The sequence below is a fragment of the Nyctibius grandis genome, chromosome 7, assembly GCF_013368605.1.
Source record: "Nyctibius grandis isolate bNycGra1 chromosome 7, bNycGra1.pri, whole genome shotgun sequence".
Classification (NCBI taxonomy): Eukaryota; Metazoa; Chordata; class Aves; order Nyctibiiformes; family Nyctibiidae; genus Nyctibius; species Nyctibius grandis.
Genome location: NC_090664.1, coordinates 59,158,071 through 59,177,184, shown reverse-complemented (window position 1 = coordinate 59,177,184; position 19,114 = coordinate 59,158,071). Strand labels below are relative to the sequence as shown.

General features: G+C 49.3%; 1 protein-coding gene across 8 annotated transcripts in view; it reads left to right on the top strand.

Moving 5' to 3' along the window:
- MAP4 (microtubule associated protein 4) overlaps positions 1 to 19,114 on the top strand; it is a 182,055-nt gene that overhangs the window by 119,708 nt on the left and 43,233 nt on the right. For 7 of the 8 annotated variants that reach the window (XM_068404385.1, XM_068404388.1, XM_068404386.1 and 4 more), the window contains exon 13: positions 4 to 4,230. The exons of the other annotated variant lie outside the window; for it this stretch is intronic. In XM_068404385.1, the coding sequence (XP_068260486.1) occupies positions 4 to 4,230 (4,227 nt within the window). The remainder of the gene's footprint in view (positions 1 to 3; positions 4,231 to 19,114) is intronic. 8 annotated transcript variants of the gene reach the window in all.

The following is a 19,114-nucleotide window of genomic DNA, read 5'->3' as shown; positions in this document are numbered from 1 at the left end:
CAGGTCTACCTCCTGCACACATCAGGCAAGCTAACAAATCAAGTGAACGCAGGTTTGGCAGAGCAAAACCTGCACCAGTGCCTATTGCAGATGTACCAGAGGAACGTCTAATAGGTCTCCCACAACAGAAGAGTCCTGCCCCAAAAGTAGACCCCTATTCTGTAGTGGAACCTGGAGGTGTCGCTGGAACATCCCCTCGCAGTAGGGTTTCCCATACAAAGGCAGCTGAGCAGCCATCGGATGCGCTGTCGGAGTTTGTGGAGAGCTGCAGAGACGTACCAAGGGAGAGCTGGGATTTGGAAGGTTCTCTGGCCATTGTGAAGAAAAAGAAAAAGAAACCGAAACAAAAGAGAAACCAGCTGCCAAGAGCAATGGAGTTCTGGGATGAAAATGTGGCCGTCTCGAAAGCTCCTAGAAGTTCTCCATTTGCTGTTGAGTTGCAAAAACCAGATGTCTGTCCCGTGATGCCTGCTGAAGCTCGCAGAGAGCAGCCAATTGCCCCAGGGAGCAGAGCTTCAGATACGCCAAGGGATGCTCAGGTAATAACTGCAAGTCATATCCTGGATGAACAAAATGCCTTCTCAGCGCCAGCACCAGGAGCGCAGGCCCCCAAACCCAACATGCCATTAGAATCTCTCTTGGATGCAAAAAATGGAGACGTCATGAAAACAGAAGAACTGAGAGATGATGGTTTGATGCTGCAGTCTAAAGGCAAAAGAAAAGAGGTTCCCTTGCAGCAGGCTGGCAAGACTAGGGTGGGGGAATCTGGTACAGCAAAGGTGCCAACCAAGCCTATGGAAAGAGATTTTCTTGATAAAAATGAGAAGCGGGAGTATAAGGAGTCAAAACGTGCTGACCTGGCGCCATCTCTGTCGGAAGGGACTGATCTAAGCAAAGCAGAAACTCCTTTAGAGACCAGACCTTCAGAGCTGCTCCTTTCTGATAGAGACAAGGAGGCTCAATGCACATCTCCCAGGCATGAAGCGTTCGGTGACACTGTCCACCGTGAGCTTCGGGCTTCCAGCGGGTCACTGGGAGAAGCAGCGAAGAAAAGAGGTAGCTGTGAAAAAAGCAAAGGGGTTGAAGATGAATCCTGGAGACAACCTGCTCTTCTAGAGGCTGTGGCCTCATCTGCCAAGCTTCCTAACGAGCCAAAGGCAGCCGATGAAGCTAAACCAGCGTCCTCTGATAAGTGCGTGGCTGCTGACGTTAGTAGTTCAGAGGGAGTGTTGAAGACCCCAACGGACACTACTCAAATGCCTGTTACACCATTAGTTGTACCAAAACCCGAGGAAGAAGTGGGCAGAGCGGTGGTAGCAGATTCCCCTGATAAAAACAAAGGGAAAGGATTTATTGCGTTAGAGCAGCAGAGTGGAAAAGATCCCAATAGTGCACATGGGATGGAGAGACCTAAAAAAAAGCGTAGTGAGGGAAAAGTGAAAAAAATCAGAAGCTTTGAGCAGATGATGCTTTGGGAGGATGTAAGCAAAGTTACTGATGGAGTGAGGACAGATGAGACTATGAAAGAAACAAGTTACCCTGATAAAGGCAGAGGTTTTAGTGCTAGAGGACACGCGTCGGGAAGCGTTGCACATGCTTATCCTGCAGACAAGCCGAAAAAAAGAGGTAGTGATGGAAGAAGCAAAAAAGGTGAAAGAGGTTTTTTCCAGCAGCCTTTTCTTGAGCATAAGGTGGAGCCAAGTGGTTTTCCTGACATAGTTGATAAAACTAAGGAAGTTGGTGATAAAGGCAGAGAGAGGGGCTGTGTTACTGCTGAGTGTTGGCAGGAGAATGCATCAGGTGTAACAAAAATGCAAAGGCCCGTTGAACTGGTGAGAGAGGAGCCTGAAGAAAATGTTGGGAAAAATGAAATGGCTGATTTGGGTGCGTCAGACCAACCGTTCCTGCTGGAGAGTAGGCGAGAGGAGGCAAAGCATCTTACTGTGGCTGACACGGTGAGCAAAACAAAGGAGGTAGATTTGATGAGTAAAGGCAAAGAGGCTGGAATTGCTTCTGCAGGTGAATCAGTTGTGATAAATTCTGATGCAACGCTGGTGGCAGACAAACCTAGGAAGAGAAGTAGTGATGGGAAAAGAAAAAAGGCTGAAAAAAGTCCTTTGAGGCAGGCAGCTGCCCTGGGTGCCGGGGTGGAAACGAGCAATCTTCCAAGCAAAGAGAAGGTGGCTGAAAGCACAAGAGAAATGATCTTTGATAAAGAGAAGGTGTCTGGTGTTGAAAGAGAGCTTTTGGTGGAGAGTCTGACAGGTATAGCCAAAGAGGTGCTGGAAAAGCCTGAAATACAGGGTGGCAATAGAAGTTTCTCAAATCAGCCAATTCTTTCAGGTCATAAAATAGAGACATCAGAGCCAGAAATAGTCAACACTAAAGAAACTCGGCCCATGACTAGAGGTAAGGAGCTGGGTCCAGCCGAGCCTCTCCCAGAGCACAGGGCAGACGCAGCTGGGGCACATGGTCCCACCAGGGAGCTGGGGGGGGACAAGCCTAAGAAGAAAAGTAGAGATGTGAAAGGCAAAAAGGGTGAAAATAGCCTTGGGCACTCTGTTGTACTGGGTCCAGGTAGCATCCCTGCAGGAGGTGAAGAGGGGGGAAATATTAAACAAACTCCATCTTTTGATAAAGGCAAAGAGCCTAATTCCAGTGCTCCAGCAAGTCTGCAAGGTGACCTAACTGATACTGCTGAAGTACAAGCTCCTGCTGTACCTCTGGGGCCAGAAAAATCACACACAAGTAATAAAGAGAAATGCAAAAAGATGGAGGCTAACTTGCAGCAGCAACATCTTCTGGAGCCTAAAGCAGGCACAGAGATGTTTCCTCCTCGTAACGTGGAGGTAACTGACAAATCTGAAGCAGAAAGTCCCACTCCTTGTAGTAGGGGAGGTGGACTTCCCATCCTAGAGCATCCAGCAGTGGCAGATCACGCTATGGCCACAGTTACTGATGGATCTAAAAAGAGGGGTTATGATGGAAGCAGTAAAAAGGCTAAAAGTGTCTCTGAGCCAAAAACGAACAGGAGAGAAGTGCAGCCTCCTGTGGGATTTGAGGTGGAATACAGACTGGAAGGCATGGATTTGGTAGATGAAAACAGAAATATTAAAAACTTCCCCACTGGCCCACAAATGCTTTGGAATAATAAAGGAAGCGACTTTGAGTCCTTCGCTCAGGCTGCAGTGAGTGGCCCTGGGAACACCGGCGATGTTTCTTCTGGCTTCCCAAAGCAGACAGATGAGGGTGGAAGAAGTAAGGGGCTTCCTCCTCCTGAGGTGGTAGCAGAGAACAGCAGCAAAGAGCCTGGGTCTGGTGCTAAGGAGATACAGGCACAGGCATCTCGTGAGCAACCCATCGATCCGGGACACAAAGAGCCTGGAAAAGAGGTTTCAAAGAAAGGTGGTAAAACCACAGAGGCTGGTCCCCAGGGTGGGAGCGAGGCAGGTAAACCCCTTTCTTTGGATCATTCAGTGAAACAGGACGTTAAATCAAAGAAGGACGAAGTTCACCTTTCTCCTGTGGCAAAAGGGGATGATAAAGAACTAAGAACCACTGACAAAAAGCACGACGCTGACAGCCCTTCCTCAGCCCTTCCTCAGAAGGGGGCAGATTCGAAAGACGGGCCGGCTCCTGCAGGTGCCAAAGGGACAGAGAAACCAGAAACAACCATCTCTCCTGGAGAGAAGGACGTTGGGTGCGTGTCCCCAGGACCTGCAGTGATCCCTGAGAGCGAAGCCGTGTCGCAGGTCATGGCAGAAGCGTTGATGGAGAATAAAGCTGACGAGGCTGAGCTGGCTGGAGGTAGGAAGAGCGAGCAGAGCTCACTGAAGTACCCAGGCAGGTTGGACAATAAACCTGATTTAAATCTGACAGATGCCCAAACAACCAAAATAAGTCCTAAAGATGACAATAAGGGTCATGCCCAGCCTGCAGAAGAGGATGCTGCTCCCCGTGGGGAAGCTCAGCTGAAGGACGCCCCGGCGTTGAAGTCTGAAGTAGATAAACCTGAAGACGCAACTAAAGCAAAAGAGGAGGAACGTGAACAAAAAGCTGTGAAGGAGGCAAAGAAAGAGCGAGTTAAAGCGGCAGAACAGCTGAAAGGCTACATGAGACCCACGAAGTCAAGAGGGGTGCCAACTCTGCCAGCCAGGTCTGCTGCTCCAGACCGAGAGAGACAAAGGCCCCTGAAACCCCCTGGCATGAGCCGGCAGAGGCAAGAAAAAGGTGTGTGTTTGCCACGCGAGCTAGCGGCAGTAACCGTAATCCAGCCAGCTTGCGTGCGAGACCTTGCTCCTTGTCAGTGCCTTGGCATGAGTACGTAATCGTTAATCCTACGTGGCACAAGCGAGTGTGGCATGACTGGTTTTTTGGCTGATCTTAAAAGGCTGTTGGTTCTGCTTGCCTGTCTCACAGTGCTAATTCCCGGAGTTTGAAGGATTGGCAGCTTGGTCTAAGGTCCAGAACTCTTGGTTATTTTTTGGTTTAATTCATTCAGAGTTAATTTTGCATATATATTGGAGAATATTTAAGTCAACTTGCCCTTTTTTGAGGTTAAGTTACATTAGCTTCTTGTCAGCTGAGACTGAAGGTGACCTTCATGTGTGATGCACCCATGAATCATCGTGATCACTAAATAGCACTTGTGTGATGCTGACGGGCAGGGAGCGGAGGGTTTCGGGGTAGGAAATGTTCTCCATCGCTGTCATGTTGCAGGATTTGGTTTTAACCCTACCTCAGGCTAACTGCAACCACCTACTCTTCCTCCTAAGAGGGAGTTCTTTACTACTCCATCTACTCTTCCTCCTGCTAAGAGGAAGTTCTCTACTACTCCATCTACTCTTCCTCCTGCAATTGGTTGATGACTTTATCTTAGACTACTTTGAACTGCTACATCTATAAAATGTGCTTCCTCCTGGGATGATAATCTTTGCTAAAGCCGAGTTGTAACAAAACAATAGTGAGACTGATACCGATTTTAAGGCTTTGTAGCTCTGTTGAGACCATGCATGGGCTGGTAAGCGTTTGGGACTGTTCCCCCTGGCTGTTGTCCAGCGAACAAGGTCTCTGTACTCGTAGGATGGAATTAGCTTCATAGAATTTAATGAAGTTCGTAGGAATTTTGAAATGGAAATATAGTGTGGATAGAGATGAAGTAAAAAACTCTCCTTGTACTTCTCATTCTACACCTGCATCTTCTCTGTGGTTTCCCACTGCTGAAGTGGGCTGGGGAAGTTTAGCCCTGCCCTGAGGTGCTCTTAGTTTTTTGCCTTGTCATCAGGCATGAAAGTTTGCTCCTGTCCCTATTTCTGCGGAGTTCCTCGCTGCCAGTTTGCATGATGCAGCCACTAACTTAGCAAACGTAGAGCTCGAGTGCGCCTTAACATGCTGGTCAGGTTTTTGGAGAGGTTTTGTAATTTTAATGAGTGTTGCATAACCTGAAGTAGTTCTATTTTAGTGAAAGCGGTTGTTCTCTGCATGAACTTGTGCCTGCAGAAGTGATGTTTTGTGGTGCATGATGCTACAAAATAAAGGGAAAGCTGAAGGCAGCAGCTATTTAGAAAAAAATTCTTTAAAGCTTTTTCCATTGTGCACTAGAAGTCTTTATTTTCCTTTGCTAACTGCTGTATTCAAGGGAGCGGAATTTTAGTAGCGGATCCACGCGAAAAAGAAAAGCTCCTCCTGAATGTTTTGCCCAGGTGAAGTGTGTTGAAGGATTCCTGGTTCAGAGTAGCATATCGGCGTGTGAGTAAGTCGGTACATGCTTTGCAGCTGTGAGTTGGCCTGACCTAAGTTTGCGCAGGGCTTTGAGAAGGTTCGGTTGAGTTCAGCCTTTCAGCGCTTCGTAGAGTCACGATTTGTTTTATAAGAGAAGCCCTGAATGACTGAGCTTGTTTTGGAAATGTTGGTTACAAGTTCCTACGGCAGTTTAACTCCGAGTGCTGCGAGGAGCGGCAGGTCTGGCCCCTGGCACCGCTTTGGGCAGTCCCTACAGAGGGATCTGCACAGGTTGGATCGATGGGCCAAGACCAGTGGTGTGAGGTTCAACAAGAACAAGTGCCGGGTCTTACACTTGGGCCACACCAACCCCCTGCAGCGCTACAGGCTGGGGGAAGAGTGGTTAGAAAGAGCCCTGGGGGTGCTGATGGACAGGCGGCTGAACATGGGCCAGCAGTGTGCCCAGGTGGCCAAGAAGGCCAATGGCATCCTGGCCTCTGTCAGGACTAGTGCAGCCAGCCGGTCTGGGGAAGGGATCGTCCCTCTGTACTGGGCACTGGTGAGGCCGCCCCTTGAATCCTGTGTCCAGTTGTGGGCCCCGCACTTCAAGAGAGATGTTGAGGTGTTGGAGCGAGTGCAGAGGAGGGCGACCAAGCTGGGGAAGGGTCTGGAGGGTCTGACCTGCGAGGAACGGCTGAGGGAGCTGGGGGTGTTTAGCCTGGAGAAGAGGAGGCTCAGAGGTGACCTTAGTGCAGTCTACAACTACCTGAAGGGAGGTTGTAGCGCAGTGGGAGTCGGCCTCTTCTCCCAGGCAACCAGCGCTAGGACAAGAGGACACAGCCTCAAGCTTGGCCAGGGGAGGGTCAGGTTGGCCATTAGGAAGCATTTCTTCTCAGCAAGGGTCATTAGGCATTGGAAGGGGCTGCCCAGGGAGGTGGTGGAGTCCCCATCTCTGGAGGGGTTTAAGAAAAGCCTGGACATGGCCCTTAGTGCCCTGGTCTAGTTGCCATGGTGGTGTCAGGGCAATGGTTGGACTCGATGATCCCAGAGGGCTCTTCCAACCTCACTGATTCTGTGATCCTGTGGTGACCACACAACATCTGGGCTGAGTGACAAAGTGTAAGTCACAGTGGAGGAGCAGGGCAGCGGGTTTGCTTTGCCATCCAGGTGTGTTACCAAGGCTTAGCTCTCTTGCCATCCGCTGCCCAACTCACAACGAAGGAGCTGTTCAGTGAGTTGGAAAACGCCAGCAAAAGCCAGACTCAATCCCTAAGTTGGCACAACCGATGTGGCAGTGCCTGAGGCTGGATCCAAGGATGAAGCAGTGAATTCATGCAGCAGCTGAGCACAAGTTAAAGCCAAAAATCGATGTAAGGAAGGTTTGGGGATTTCAACCATGAACATGAGTGTGCTTGCTTACTGGACTGAGAAGGAGCTAAAGGGCTCCAGGGGATCATTATAATCATAAGATTATATATAATATATATATATATTATATATGTAATCATATAATTATAATCATTATAATCATACAGACCTTGTATGGGCCAGTTTATCCTCCTGTTAAGAAAACAATTCGCTGCTCAAAGGTTTTGTATTTTTACCTGTCACCAGAACTTGGCCAACATTTCACCTGTATTTGTCAGGCAGGACTGTGAAGCTTATACTTTCCAACATCTAATACAGAATCCCAGAATCAATGAGGTTGGAAGAGCCCTCTGGGCTCATCGAGTCCAACCATTGCCCTGACACCACCATGGCAACTAGACCAGGGCACTAAGTGCCATGTCCAGGCTTTTCTTCAACCCCTCCAGAGATGGTGACTCCACCACCTCCCTGGGCAGCCCCTTCCAATGCCTAATGACCCTTGCTGAGAAGAAATGCTTCCTAATGTCCAACCTGACCCTCCCCTGGCCAAGCTTGAGGCTGTGTCCTCTTGTCCTAGCGCTGGTTGCCTGGGAGAAGAGGCCGACTCCCACTGCACTACACCCTCCCTTCAGGTAGTTGTAGACTGCACTAAGGTCACTCTGAGCCTCCTCTTCTCCAGGCTAAACACCCCCAGCTCCCTCAGCCGTTCCTCGGAGGTCAGACCCTCCAGACCCTTCACCAGCTTGGTCACCCTCCACTGGACCCACCCATATAAGCTATTTTTCTTTGTGGTGATCTTGTATCGCAATAATGCATATAGATATTTTGGAGGAGCTTCTGCTGAAGTTTGGTGACTGAAATCTCTTTAGCTGAGCTCCTGTGTCCTACACTCCGTGTGTGTTCTAGAACAACAGGACACTTTCCTGCGTGCATCAGCTCCTGTCTGTGATGCTAAAATAGGTACCAGCTTTGTGAAACAGCTCCCTCGGGAGTCATGGCAACTGTGATGCTGCAGATTCCTCTCACTGACGGAAGTTGTGTGTATCTTTTATAAACTAGGCCTGCAAACTTCTGTTTTTTGTTTTTTTTTTTCTAATTTTGACTTTGCAGCTTAAAGTTAAGAAATGTTGGGTAAGGCTGTTCGTGCAATTTGAATTTAATCCCTTATCCATCTCTTGGATTTATTTCAGCTTCTCGTTTTCGTTGTTGTCATCGTAAGAACTGCCCTAGATTCTTCTGGAAAATTATCTTATCCCTTTTAATGTCAGGAGGCAGCTGAGATGATAACCAAAACATGTCAGACATTATCAGCCTTTAAAATGTGACTGAGCCTTCATGCTGCTGCTTGCATGGAATTAAAACTAAAATTGGGAATTATGTATAAAAAGCAGGGTCCTAAATTCTGTGCTTCCAAGCAGGTGCCCTGGCTGATGCAGGGCTGGGGATGTGATGTTGATGGTGATGCGAGTCCAGAGGAGGGCGACCAAGCTGGGGAAGGGTCTGGAGGGTCTGACCTGCGAGGAACGGCTGAGGGAGCTGGGGGTGTTTAGCCTGGAGAAGAGGAGGCTCAGAGGTGACCTTAGTGCAGTCTACAACTACCTGAAGGGAGGTTGTAGTGCAGTGGGAGTCGGCCTCTTCTCCCAGGCAACCAGCGCTAGGACAAGAGGACACAGCCTCAAGCTTGGCCAGGGGAGGGTCAGGTTGGCCATTAGGAAGCATTTCTTCTCAGCAAGGGTCATTAGGCATTGGAAGGGGCTGCCCAGGGAGGTGGTGGAGTCCCCATCTCTGGAGGGGTTTAAGCAAAGCCTGGCCATGGCACTTAGTGCCCTGGTCTAGTTGCCATGGTGGTGTCAGGGCAATGGTTGGACTCGATGATCCCAGAGGGCTCTTCCAACCTCATTGATTCTGTGATTCCATGTTGGGGAATGGTTCGCAGAGGACATGACGGAAGGGTTTCATTCATGCAGTGTTGAGGCGTTTCATTCAGGGTTACTTCTTGCATCCCGCTTCCCTTTACTCCTCAAGCTGTGTTTCAACATTGGGACTTTCAAAAGATTTGTTTTCTCCAATCTTAAAAAAAAGAAATTAATTTGTTTCAGTGTTTTGGGTTTTATGTTGTCACGTTTTTTTGGTTTGCGTAAGCTCTTCAGGAAAGGACCATCTCCATGTGTGGCACAGTGATGCTCCAGCACTTAATGCTGTGGGCTTCGGTGCTGGCAGAGGAAAGAGCTTCTTGCATAACCACGCTGTGGTCTAGACAGTTGTGCTTCTGGATTATTCTCCCAAACACGGATTGGAGGGGCCTGTTGGAGTGGTCATTGATGCTTAGTTCCCCTCTTTGCTCAAAAGCTCCCGTCGCTGCCTCGGTGGCATCCCTCCAGCGCCCGTCCTTCCGGCTGAGCTGATGACAGGCTGGCTCTGCAGCCCATTGGCACAATCCCCGTGTGTAATACAGCACATATTTCTCAATATGACAGCTCTAAATCCCTGGTCTGGAAATAAGATACATTTAAAGGCAAGAAATGTCATCCCTGCTTAATTACACTATTTGCTTTTCTTTCACAGCCGCAGTGAAGCCCTTTCTCTAAATATTTTCTTTTCCTGACTGGTTTGCGTTATACTGGTGTCATAATGTTCAGTCGGTTTAGCATTTCCACAGGAACCTTTCATTCATACAATGTCTGCAATTCTCCTGTGGGACCCCAAACTGTAATTGGGTTTTTCTAATCAGCTAATGAGCTCCGTGAACGCGCCGGGGCAGCGGCCTGTGGGGATGGGTAGCGCGCTGCATCCATCTTACCTGAAATCATCGTCACAAACGCAGTGGTACTTCAGTAATGCTTTTGAAATGGTCAGAATAACATCATATTGCAGCCTGTTCATTAATTAAGACCTGTTAATTACGCAGGTAGGTGTACGAGAGAAATGAAAACCAAATGGCACCGGCCAATTCTCACGTCAGAACTAAATGAGTTTATGAAGCAGCAGGAGAATTGGCTGTTACCTGCTTTTCCCCTGAATTCTTGCACTTGTGTGTTTGTATTTGATTCTGCTTTAACAGGACGTTTTGTTGAGGTCTCAGTTCTGTCCGTAATTAAAAGGTGAGTGGGGCTTAGAAGGCGTTTTTGCAGATCTGTGGCAGGACTTCCCATGTTTTGTTGTCTTCCTTTATTTTATATTCCTGCTCATCCTTGACACTCTGTTCAAGAAAAGCTGGGAATGAAACAACTACACTTCTGTGTGTAAATTCTGCCAGATTAAGAATGTCGAACACATTTCCTTGGCGATGGTGTTTAACTTTCAGGGGTATCTGAGTTTCAAACCTCATCTTTCCCTGCTGATGTTGCTGGTTCATTGTGTATCATTGAGTTAACTTTGCTTTGCCTCTTTTCAGTTTCCACTATCAAATAGAAACACGGACTGGTTTGGGTTGGAAGGGACCTTAAAGCCCATCCAGTTCCACCCCCCTGCCACGGGCAGGGACACCTTCCACCAGACCAGGTTGCTCCAAGCCCCATCCAACCTGGCCTTGAACACTGCCAGGGAGGGGGCAGCCACAGCTGCTCTGGGCAACCTGGGCCAGGCTCTCACCACCCTCACAGCCAAGAATTTCTTCCTCAGATCTCATCTCAGTCTCCCCTCTGTCAGTTTAAAACCGTTCCCCCTCGTCCTGTCACTCCATGCCCTTGTCAAAAGCCCCTCTCCAGCTTTCCTGTAGCCCCTTCAGGCACTGGAAGGTGCTAGAAGGTCTCCCCGGAGCCTTCTCTTCTCCAGGCTGAACAGCCCCAGCTCTCTCAGCCTGTCTCCAGAGCAGAGGGGCTCCAGCCCTCGGAGCATCTCCGTGGCCTCCTCTGGACTCGCTCCAACAGCTCCGTGTCCTTCTTCTGTTGGGGGCCCCAGAGCTGGACGCAGCACTGCAGGGGGGGCCTCACGAGAGCGGAGTAAATCTTGTCGTGCAAAGTTACGGTGGCCGAAATGCTAAATATTCTGGTTCACCTTTTTATCCTTTAGCCTGGCTTCTCACAGACTGTGAGATGAAACGAAGCGTGCGACTTCAGTGGGTAGTGTCCAACTTCAGGCTTCGTGTGTTGCTGCTTGTTTTCCACGCGGGGAGTGTTTGGCCGAGCAGCACAACACGCGTGTGCGTGTGGACATAGAGATGAACGAGTGTGTAAGCTGCAGGTTTACGGTCTGGGCTGTTACAGAGTGCATCTGTGATGGTTCTGGGCAGTGCGATCACTGGCTGTTATTGGTAATAACTCTTAATTAGAGATCACGTTAGTTGAAGGCGCTGGCAAGGAGTAGCTCATCATCCTGGAAAGTGACGTTGCCTTAGAAACCGGTGCAAAGGATTGCACAAAGGATTGTGTTCGATTAAAAAAAAACCAAAAACAAACCAGCAAAGGCATTAGAAGGGATAAGTAATAGCTTGGGGAGCGAGGCAAAAATAGAAACACTAGGCTGATTCATCTGCTGAGGCTGGAGGCTCGCAGATTGGGTATTAAAGCGTGACGTGGTGATGTAGTGATCTTCGCCTGCTCGGGTTGTTGGCTCTGTCTCAGCCCGGTGTTTTACCTGCTGGAGCCCAGGGAAGTGCGTAGGGATTCTTTGCAGTTCCTTCGGCACATGGGTATGTCCTCCCTGGGGAAATGCTCGTGTTCAGAGATATAAGGATCAAAATATATCTGAGCAGCTCAGATAAATGACTACAGTTGTGTTTGATGTTGGTACTAAGATATGTGCTGTATGTGCTCAGCTTCCTCGACAGGCTTATTTGTGTCAGCTGTACCTGTGAGAAAAGATGGGATTTAATGATGGTGAGAGGATGTGAAGAGACAAAATAGAACCCACAGAGTCCCAGCCTGGTTGGGGTGGGAAGGGACCTCTGGAGATCATCCAGCCCAACCCCTGCCCAAGCAGGGTCACCCAGAGCACGTTGCACAGGGTCGCGTCCAGGCAGGTTTGAATATCTCCAGAGAAGGAGACTCCCCCCTCCCTGGGCAGCCTGTGCCAGGGCTCTGGCACCCTCACACCAAAGAAGTTCCTCCTCATATTCAGATGGAACTTCCCATGTTTCAGCTTGTGCCCGTTGCCCCTTGTCCTGTCGCTGGGCACCACTGAGAAGAGTCTGGCCCCATCCCCTTGACACCCACCCCTGAGGTATCTGTAAGCATTGATAAGATCCCCCCTCAGTCTGCTCTTCTCCAGCTGAACAGCCCCAGCTCCCTCAGCCTCTCCTCGCAGCAGAGATGCTCCAGCCCTCTGACCATCTCCGTACCCCTCCGCTGGACTCTCTCCAGTAGCTCCTTGTCTGTCTTGAACTGGGGGGCCCAGAACTGCACACAGTTACTCCAGGTGTGGTCTCACCAGGGCAGTGTAGAGGCGCAAGAGAACCTCCCTGGACCTGCTGCCCACGCTCTTCCTCATGCACCCCAGGACACCACTGGCCTTCCTGGCCCCAAGGGCACTTTGTTGGCTCATGGGGAACTTGTTGTCCCCCAGAACTCCCAGGTCCTTCTCTGCAGAGCTGCTCTCCAGTAGATCAGCCCCAGCCTGTACTGGTGCCTGGGGTTATTCCTCCCCAGGTGCAGGACCCTACACTTGCCTTGTTGAACTTCATGAGGTTCCTCCTTGTGAAACAGGCTGCTGTCTCACCACTTAAAGGCTGCAAGAAGCTCCAGGCAGTGGGTGAACCTCCATATCCAGAAGCTGGACCAGGGTCTGACTTGCAAGAGCTTGTAACTATTTCACTGTCATTATCTGACATGTTCTTGAAAAGAAAGACGGTGGAGAGCCAAAAGGATTGTGAAACCCCAGATTTGATACTTGAAGAGGATGCAGTCTTCTTCAAAGTTGAACTAAGGGTAAAAGCAGTGTGGCTTCCTTCCAGGAAGTCTAACTTACCCTTCTAACCCAACTCCTCTTCAGCACAGGCCCTTCCTCACTCAAATTGTTTTTCAAAATCTGTCCAACTCATTTTCTGAACATCCTCCCACCCTTCCCTGCGTATCTTCATTGACTAGTGCTGCTTCTCTTGTAATTCTGTAGAAATTTTCAGCTTTGTCAGAATCTAAAAGACGAACTGTGACCAAAGCTCCAGTGTCAGGACTGCTGGTTGTGTGTCCTGAGTGTTGGTGATTTCTGGTCCTGCTGAAAGCTTAGCACAACCACCGTGGTGTGGCTTCAGAGGCAGAATATTGATAATTTTAAAGGAAAAAATGCATTTGGTAGAAGGCAGAAGCTAGGGCACTGGAACTGAGAATGGGGATCTGGGAAAAACAGGCAGGATGAAGCTGTTGAAAAGCTCTTGGTGTATGAACTCTACATTACCTCCATTAATGTCCAAAGAGATTAAATATTAGATGACTCGAGAGATTTTTCATAGCTAAGCATTCTTCTGCTTCTGAGTATCCCAGGTATCGAACATGGTTCATTTCCTGCATTAAAAAAATTTATTAAATGAAGTAGCAGTGGTGGTTATTCCTGGCTGTATATTGATGTTATGAGCCAGGCTTTTCTTTCCAGCGATACAAATCTCTGTGATACTGGGCTCTGACGTACCAACCCCTGCATCAACGTGGGTTTTCTCCTCTGTCTACAGTAAGTGGCAGCTGTTTGCTTTTAAAAAAAGAAAAATCAAATCAAAACCCACGAGGTGGTTTCAGGTAACTTTACAAACTTGCCCTCACTCCTGGTGTGGTGCATGAATGGATTGAGATTTGCTACCAAAGTCTTGTTTGGGAATTGAGTGAGTGATCGAGGAATAACAGTAATTACGTGGGATTAGATGACTTCAAGGTCTGCCATTTTGGGGAGCAGAGTGAGCAAGTGCTTGCAAACATTAGTCCTACGGGAGAGAACGCATGCCTTGAGCTAAGGTCCCATTTCCCACCAGCAAGACACCTCTGAATATTTTAAAGTACAGAAAAATTGTTGAGGCCTTTTGAGAAGTGAAGCTTGTGGGTGGAACTATTCTGGTTAATTAGAGGGTGTCATGAAAGATTCATATAACTTACAGTTCCTTAGTCATTGTTTTTAAATATAGCAGTGTCTTAAATCCAAAGCTTAAATACAAGCAGAGAAATGTGTGGATTGTAGCGTTTCTCAGCAGCAGGTTAAATTCAGGGGGCGGACTGTAGCTTGCAGGCTCTGGGTGTAAAAATACATTTATGCTCAGTTAAACTGTCGCAGGGAGCCCTTTTACTGCTTCATAGAACCATAGAATTAAGGTTGGAAAAGACTTAAAGGATCATCAAGTCCAACCATCGACCCAATGCCACCACGCCCGCTAAACCATGTCCTGAAGCGCCACATCTAGATGTTTTTTTGAACATCTCCAGGGATGGTGACTCCACCACCTCCCCGGGCAGCCTTTTCCTATGCCTAATGACTCTTTCGGTGAAGAAATTCTTCCTAAGATCCAGCCTGAACCTCCCCTGGCGTAACTTGAGGCCATTTCTTCTCATCCTAAGACCATCAAGTCCACCCGTTACCCCAGCACTGCCAAGGCCACCACTAACCCATGTCCCTCAGCACCACATCTACACGGCTTTTAAATCCCCCCAGGGATGGGGACTCCACCACTGCCCTGGGCAGCCTGTGCCAGCGCTTGACAACCCTTTCCATGAAGAAATTGTCCCTCATCTCCAATCTAAACCTCCCCTGGCACAACTTGAGGCTGTTTTCTCTCATCCCATCGCTTGTGACCTGGGAGAAGAGACCGACCCCCCCTCGCTACACCCTCCTTTCAGGCAGTTGTAGAGAGCGAGAAGGTCTCCCCTCAGCCTCCTTTTCTCCAGGCTAAACCCCCCCAGCTCCCTCAGCCACTCCTCATCACACTTGTGCTCAGACCCTTCCCCAGCCCCGTTGCCCTTCTCTGGACTTGCTCCAAAGGATAAAATTTTCTCCTGGACTGGAGGATATTGATGTCTCTAATGGTCAATGTCTCTAAAGTGTTGTAACCCTGGTTCAGAGAGGAAAATTTCCCTTAGTCAAGGGTTAATCTGTACCAGGCACTTAAGAAAAAAAGGCTGGTTTTGAATAGATCAACGCACAACGTGAAATGCTGGGTGTAAATTAAGTGCAGTAGAAAAAATGCAGCTCAAAACTATTGTAAGATATGTTCACATTTAAAAAAAAAAAAGTTACAAGTCCAGCTTACAATATTTAAGACTATAAAACCTCTCCTAACCTGTCCCATTTCATCCCCTTCTGCTTTGTCCACTTGCTGTGGTTTGTGGATTGTGAAATCCTCGTTACAGCAACGCTTGTGATCACTGTTGACTCCAAAAGAATAGATTAAAATTCACAGAAAACAAAGCCCTTGTGCTGAAAGAGGTCATTCTGCCGTGGCGTTTGGGGTCGGGGTTGTGGTGTGGGTTTGGTTAAGGGGAGGAAAACGACTGACCTTAGTTCCTAAGTAGTCTTAGGAGTGGTTTGTCAGCAGGAATTAATGCTTGTAAATGCATTGATCGTAATAGGGTTTGACAGAGAAAAAGGAGATGGCAATAAAGAAAATCACGGAAAAATCACTTCCCCGAGATGATTAAACCCCCGCTAGCGTCTAGCCAGAGCTGGGTATTTGGTACAGAATTATTTTCCTCTTGATTGTTTTTACAAAAGGATAAAACCTGCCCTTTTCGTTTGATCTAGTGGCTGAATCCAGTAATTGAAGGCGGGCGGTGGCGGGGGGGTGGGGAGGGAGGAGGTTTGCCATGAACACAGGGGCACGGCGTGTCGTCACCGGCAGCCTGCGAGCTCGGCTCGCTCCGAGCCCGTGCCACAGCCGCGGGAGGAGGCGAAGCGGTCGGAGATGTCGAACAAGCAGCCCGAATACAGCCAGCTGTGCCAGAGCAAGAACGCGGAGAGCTTCTCGGAAGCCTTCCGCTGCATGGAGTCCCCGAAAGACTTCGGCAAAACGGAGTTCGAGTGGCAGAGGACTGAAGGGAAGCTTAACGAGATTGGCTTGAACGTCAACTCGGGGGGACCGATGAAGGATGGGCTCGTTAAGAGCGCCGGTTTCACGGATGAGGACAAGCTCTGCTTCTTCGAAGGGAAGCTAGACAAAGAGCTAAAAATAGCTCAGAAAGACAAAAGAGAAATTGAGGTGGAAGGCAAAAAATACCAGGCAGCTGCAGGTCACCTTGAGAGCTGGTCTTTGATTTCTGAGCCGTTTCCTTCTACAGAAGGGAACTTTGCAAACCCTAAAACTACAGATTTTCACGTGGGACAGGCAGGAGCTGAAAAATCTGGTCCTGGGCTGGGTAAAAATGAAGCCATCACTGATCAGGAGAAAGCAGCCGGTAAGGCTGGAGCGGAGACCAAGTGCCAGCCAGACCCAAACCTGCCCAGTCGGTCCGTGTCGGAGAGCGATCCCAGCAAATACATGAAGGAGCAGGAAATCAGTGTGTGGAATCCCAATTTCCACCCGGTCCAGCCGAGCGATTCAGGGTCTAAAGAAGCAACCGTGAAAAAAGATGGAGCCCCCAGCTATTGTGTGGCTGGAGTAGTTAATGACAACTATGTGCAGGGTGGATTTTCTTCTTCCTCAACGGCATCTAAGCCAGCACCTCCAACGACCACCGTAGAGCTTGCCCAAGATGACTCCAGAAGTAGTTACTTTAATAACACGGCTGAAATGGAGGAAGAGATGGAAGACAAGCTGAGCTGTGCAGACAACAGCGATTTTCTGAACAGGGCTGCCCACCAAAGGAAGGCGATGAGGCGTGCGATGTCGGAGTGCTCGCACTTGTCGGTGCCCCTCACCCTTAACCTGGCTGATAAATACCCCGAGCCGGTGCTTAGAGAAGACGTCGCTACTGGTCTGCTCTCTCCTAACAGCAGCCTGACCCAGTGCTCGAGCCCCACGGCCAGGAAGCCGGGTGCTCCCATGAAGAGGTCAATGACGGTGTCTGAAGAGCAAACCTCCGCGGGCAGCTCGGGTCCCGAGGCGAGCGGCGCGGGGCTGCCCAGCCTCGTGGTGAAGGAGCATCAGCCCCTCCTGGCAGAGGAGCCGGCTGCCAAGAAGAGAGAGGAGTGGAACAGCGGCAGCAACTCGGTCAAGAAAGAGCTGGGCAGCCCGGGCTTGTATCACAGCAAGCTGGAGCAAATCCCTGAGATCAGCAGCCAGGACAAAGAGAGGGAGGAGGCGGCGGCGAAGAGGGACAAGAGAAATGTCACCGAGGGGGCCGCGGGGTTCGCTTCTCCGAAAAGCAAATGCACCGAGCTGGAATCCAGCAAACCTGCTCCAGTGGAGAGAAAAGAAATTGAGGTCAGCGATGTGCAGAGCTCTCCGGCTCCCAAGCGAGGAGATTCACCACGTGATGGTATGTTGCTGATTTTTACCTCCCTGGGCGCACGCAGGCGGTAGCTGGGAAGCCCCTGCCTGACTTCCCAGCCTGCAGGCAGAGGGGGGTGGCTCGGTGCATCTGAACAGACCCGCACGGTGCAGGTGCCGGCCGTTAGAACAAAGGATGTATTTGGGGATTGATGAAAATGGAGGAAAAAATGTAAAAAAAATTATTGCCTGTCTGGTTTGACAGCATCTATGGCAGCACCAGCCAGGAATTGCTTGCTGGGATCCTAAACCTGACTGACAGATTTTAAAATCTGTCGTATTCTTACTCGCAATAGGTCCCTCTTGAGTATCCTCCTCCCGCGAGCACAGGTACCCCTCTGAGTTGTGGGAGTGAGGGCATTAGCAAAGTGAAAACCTTTCCCTCTGCGCTGAAAAGATCTGCGGGTTGTGCTTTTCCCTTAAGCTTTTTAGCACCTTTTGGCGTTGCTCTTTCAGCGAGAGTAAAGGGGTCGGACGATTTATGTCGTTAAACTCTTCCCAACTGCGTCAGTGCTGAAATTCAAAGTGGAATTTCCCGTAAGCTCCTTCCCAAAGCCCAGCTCCAAAGGAGCCGTTCCCATTGCTGAGTGTCAATAGCAGCTTGTTTGGTTTTGTGGTGTTTTGTTGTTTCGACAGTGCTGTGATGTGTGAGGTCAGTCTTCGGATTTAAAATCTGTGAGAAGAGTAGTTAATCTTTGTTCTCCAGCCTGGAACAACATCTCCGTCCCCCTTGCCAGCTATAAACCTCCTTTTTTTTCCCAGATTTTGGGTGTGAGGATGCTCTGTGTGCTTTGTCGCCCGTATTAATGAGAGCTTTGCATGGGAAGAATAAAAAACAAGTGTCAGGGAATAAAGACAAAAGACTTGCATGAGAATTTTTGCAGCTGATGACTTTTGTAGACAGCTGGTTTGCTGAACGCACAGAGGACTAACGTGAAGTTGTAATACCCCAGTGTGAGAAGGGAGAGTAAGGTGCGGGTGGGTGGAGGGATGTGCTGTTCAGGTAGAGCTCCAAACCGCTGAGTTGGGGTTGCTGAGCTGAGCTCTGAGCAGCGAGGAGCGTGGACAGGCGGTCCCTGAGCTGCCCGAGCGGAGAGTTACCATCTGTGGTCCTGCAGTGTGTGAGTGACCCCCAACGGTCACTCAGTCGTCTCCTGGCTCTGATCATCCATCCTTCCTCCAGCTGTCAGGAATGACTTTCAGCAGAATCATATTCTGTGTCTAATTAGAGTTTTACTTTTCGTTAATAATTTCTCTAAGATGCTTCAATTTCCAAGACTCAGATTGAGATGAGATCTGAGGAAGAAATTGTTTGCTGTGAGGGTGGTGAGACCCTGGCCCAGGTTGCCCAGAGAAGCTGTGGCTGCCCCCTCCCTGGCAGTGTTCAAGGCCAGGTTGGATGGGGCTTGGAGCAACCTGGTGTGGTGGAAGGTGTCCCTGCCCGTGGCAGGGGGTTGGAACTGGATGGGCTTTAAGGTCCCTCCCAACCCAAACCAGTCTGTGATTCTATGATCTGCAGAAGGAGGTTTTGGCAGTAGGAGCCTCCCCTCTCCAAAGTGCCAACACGTCTTTATCTTCTTCCCTTTCCATTCTCTCAGTGTTACCTTGTTCCTTACGGTCTACTTGGTGCACAGATTTTAAGTAACTCTGGCAGTTGTGAGATGGAGTCGTGTCAGTTTTGGTAGCAGC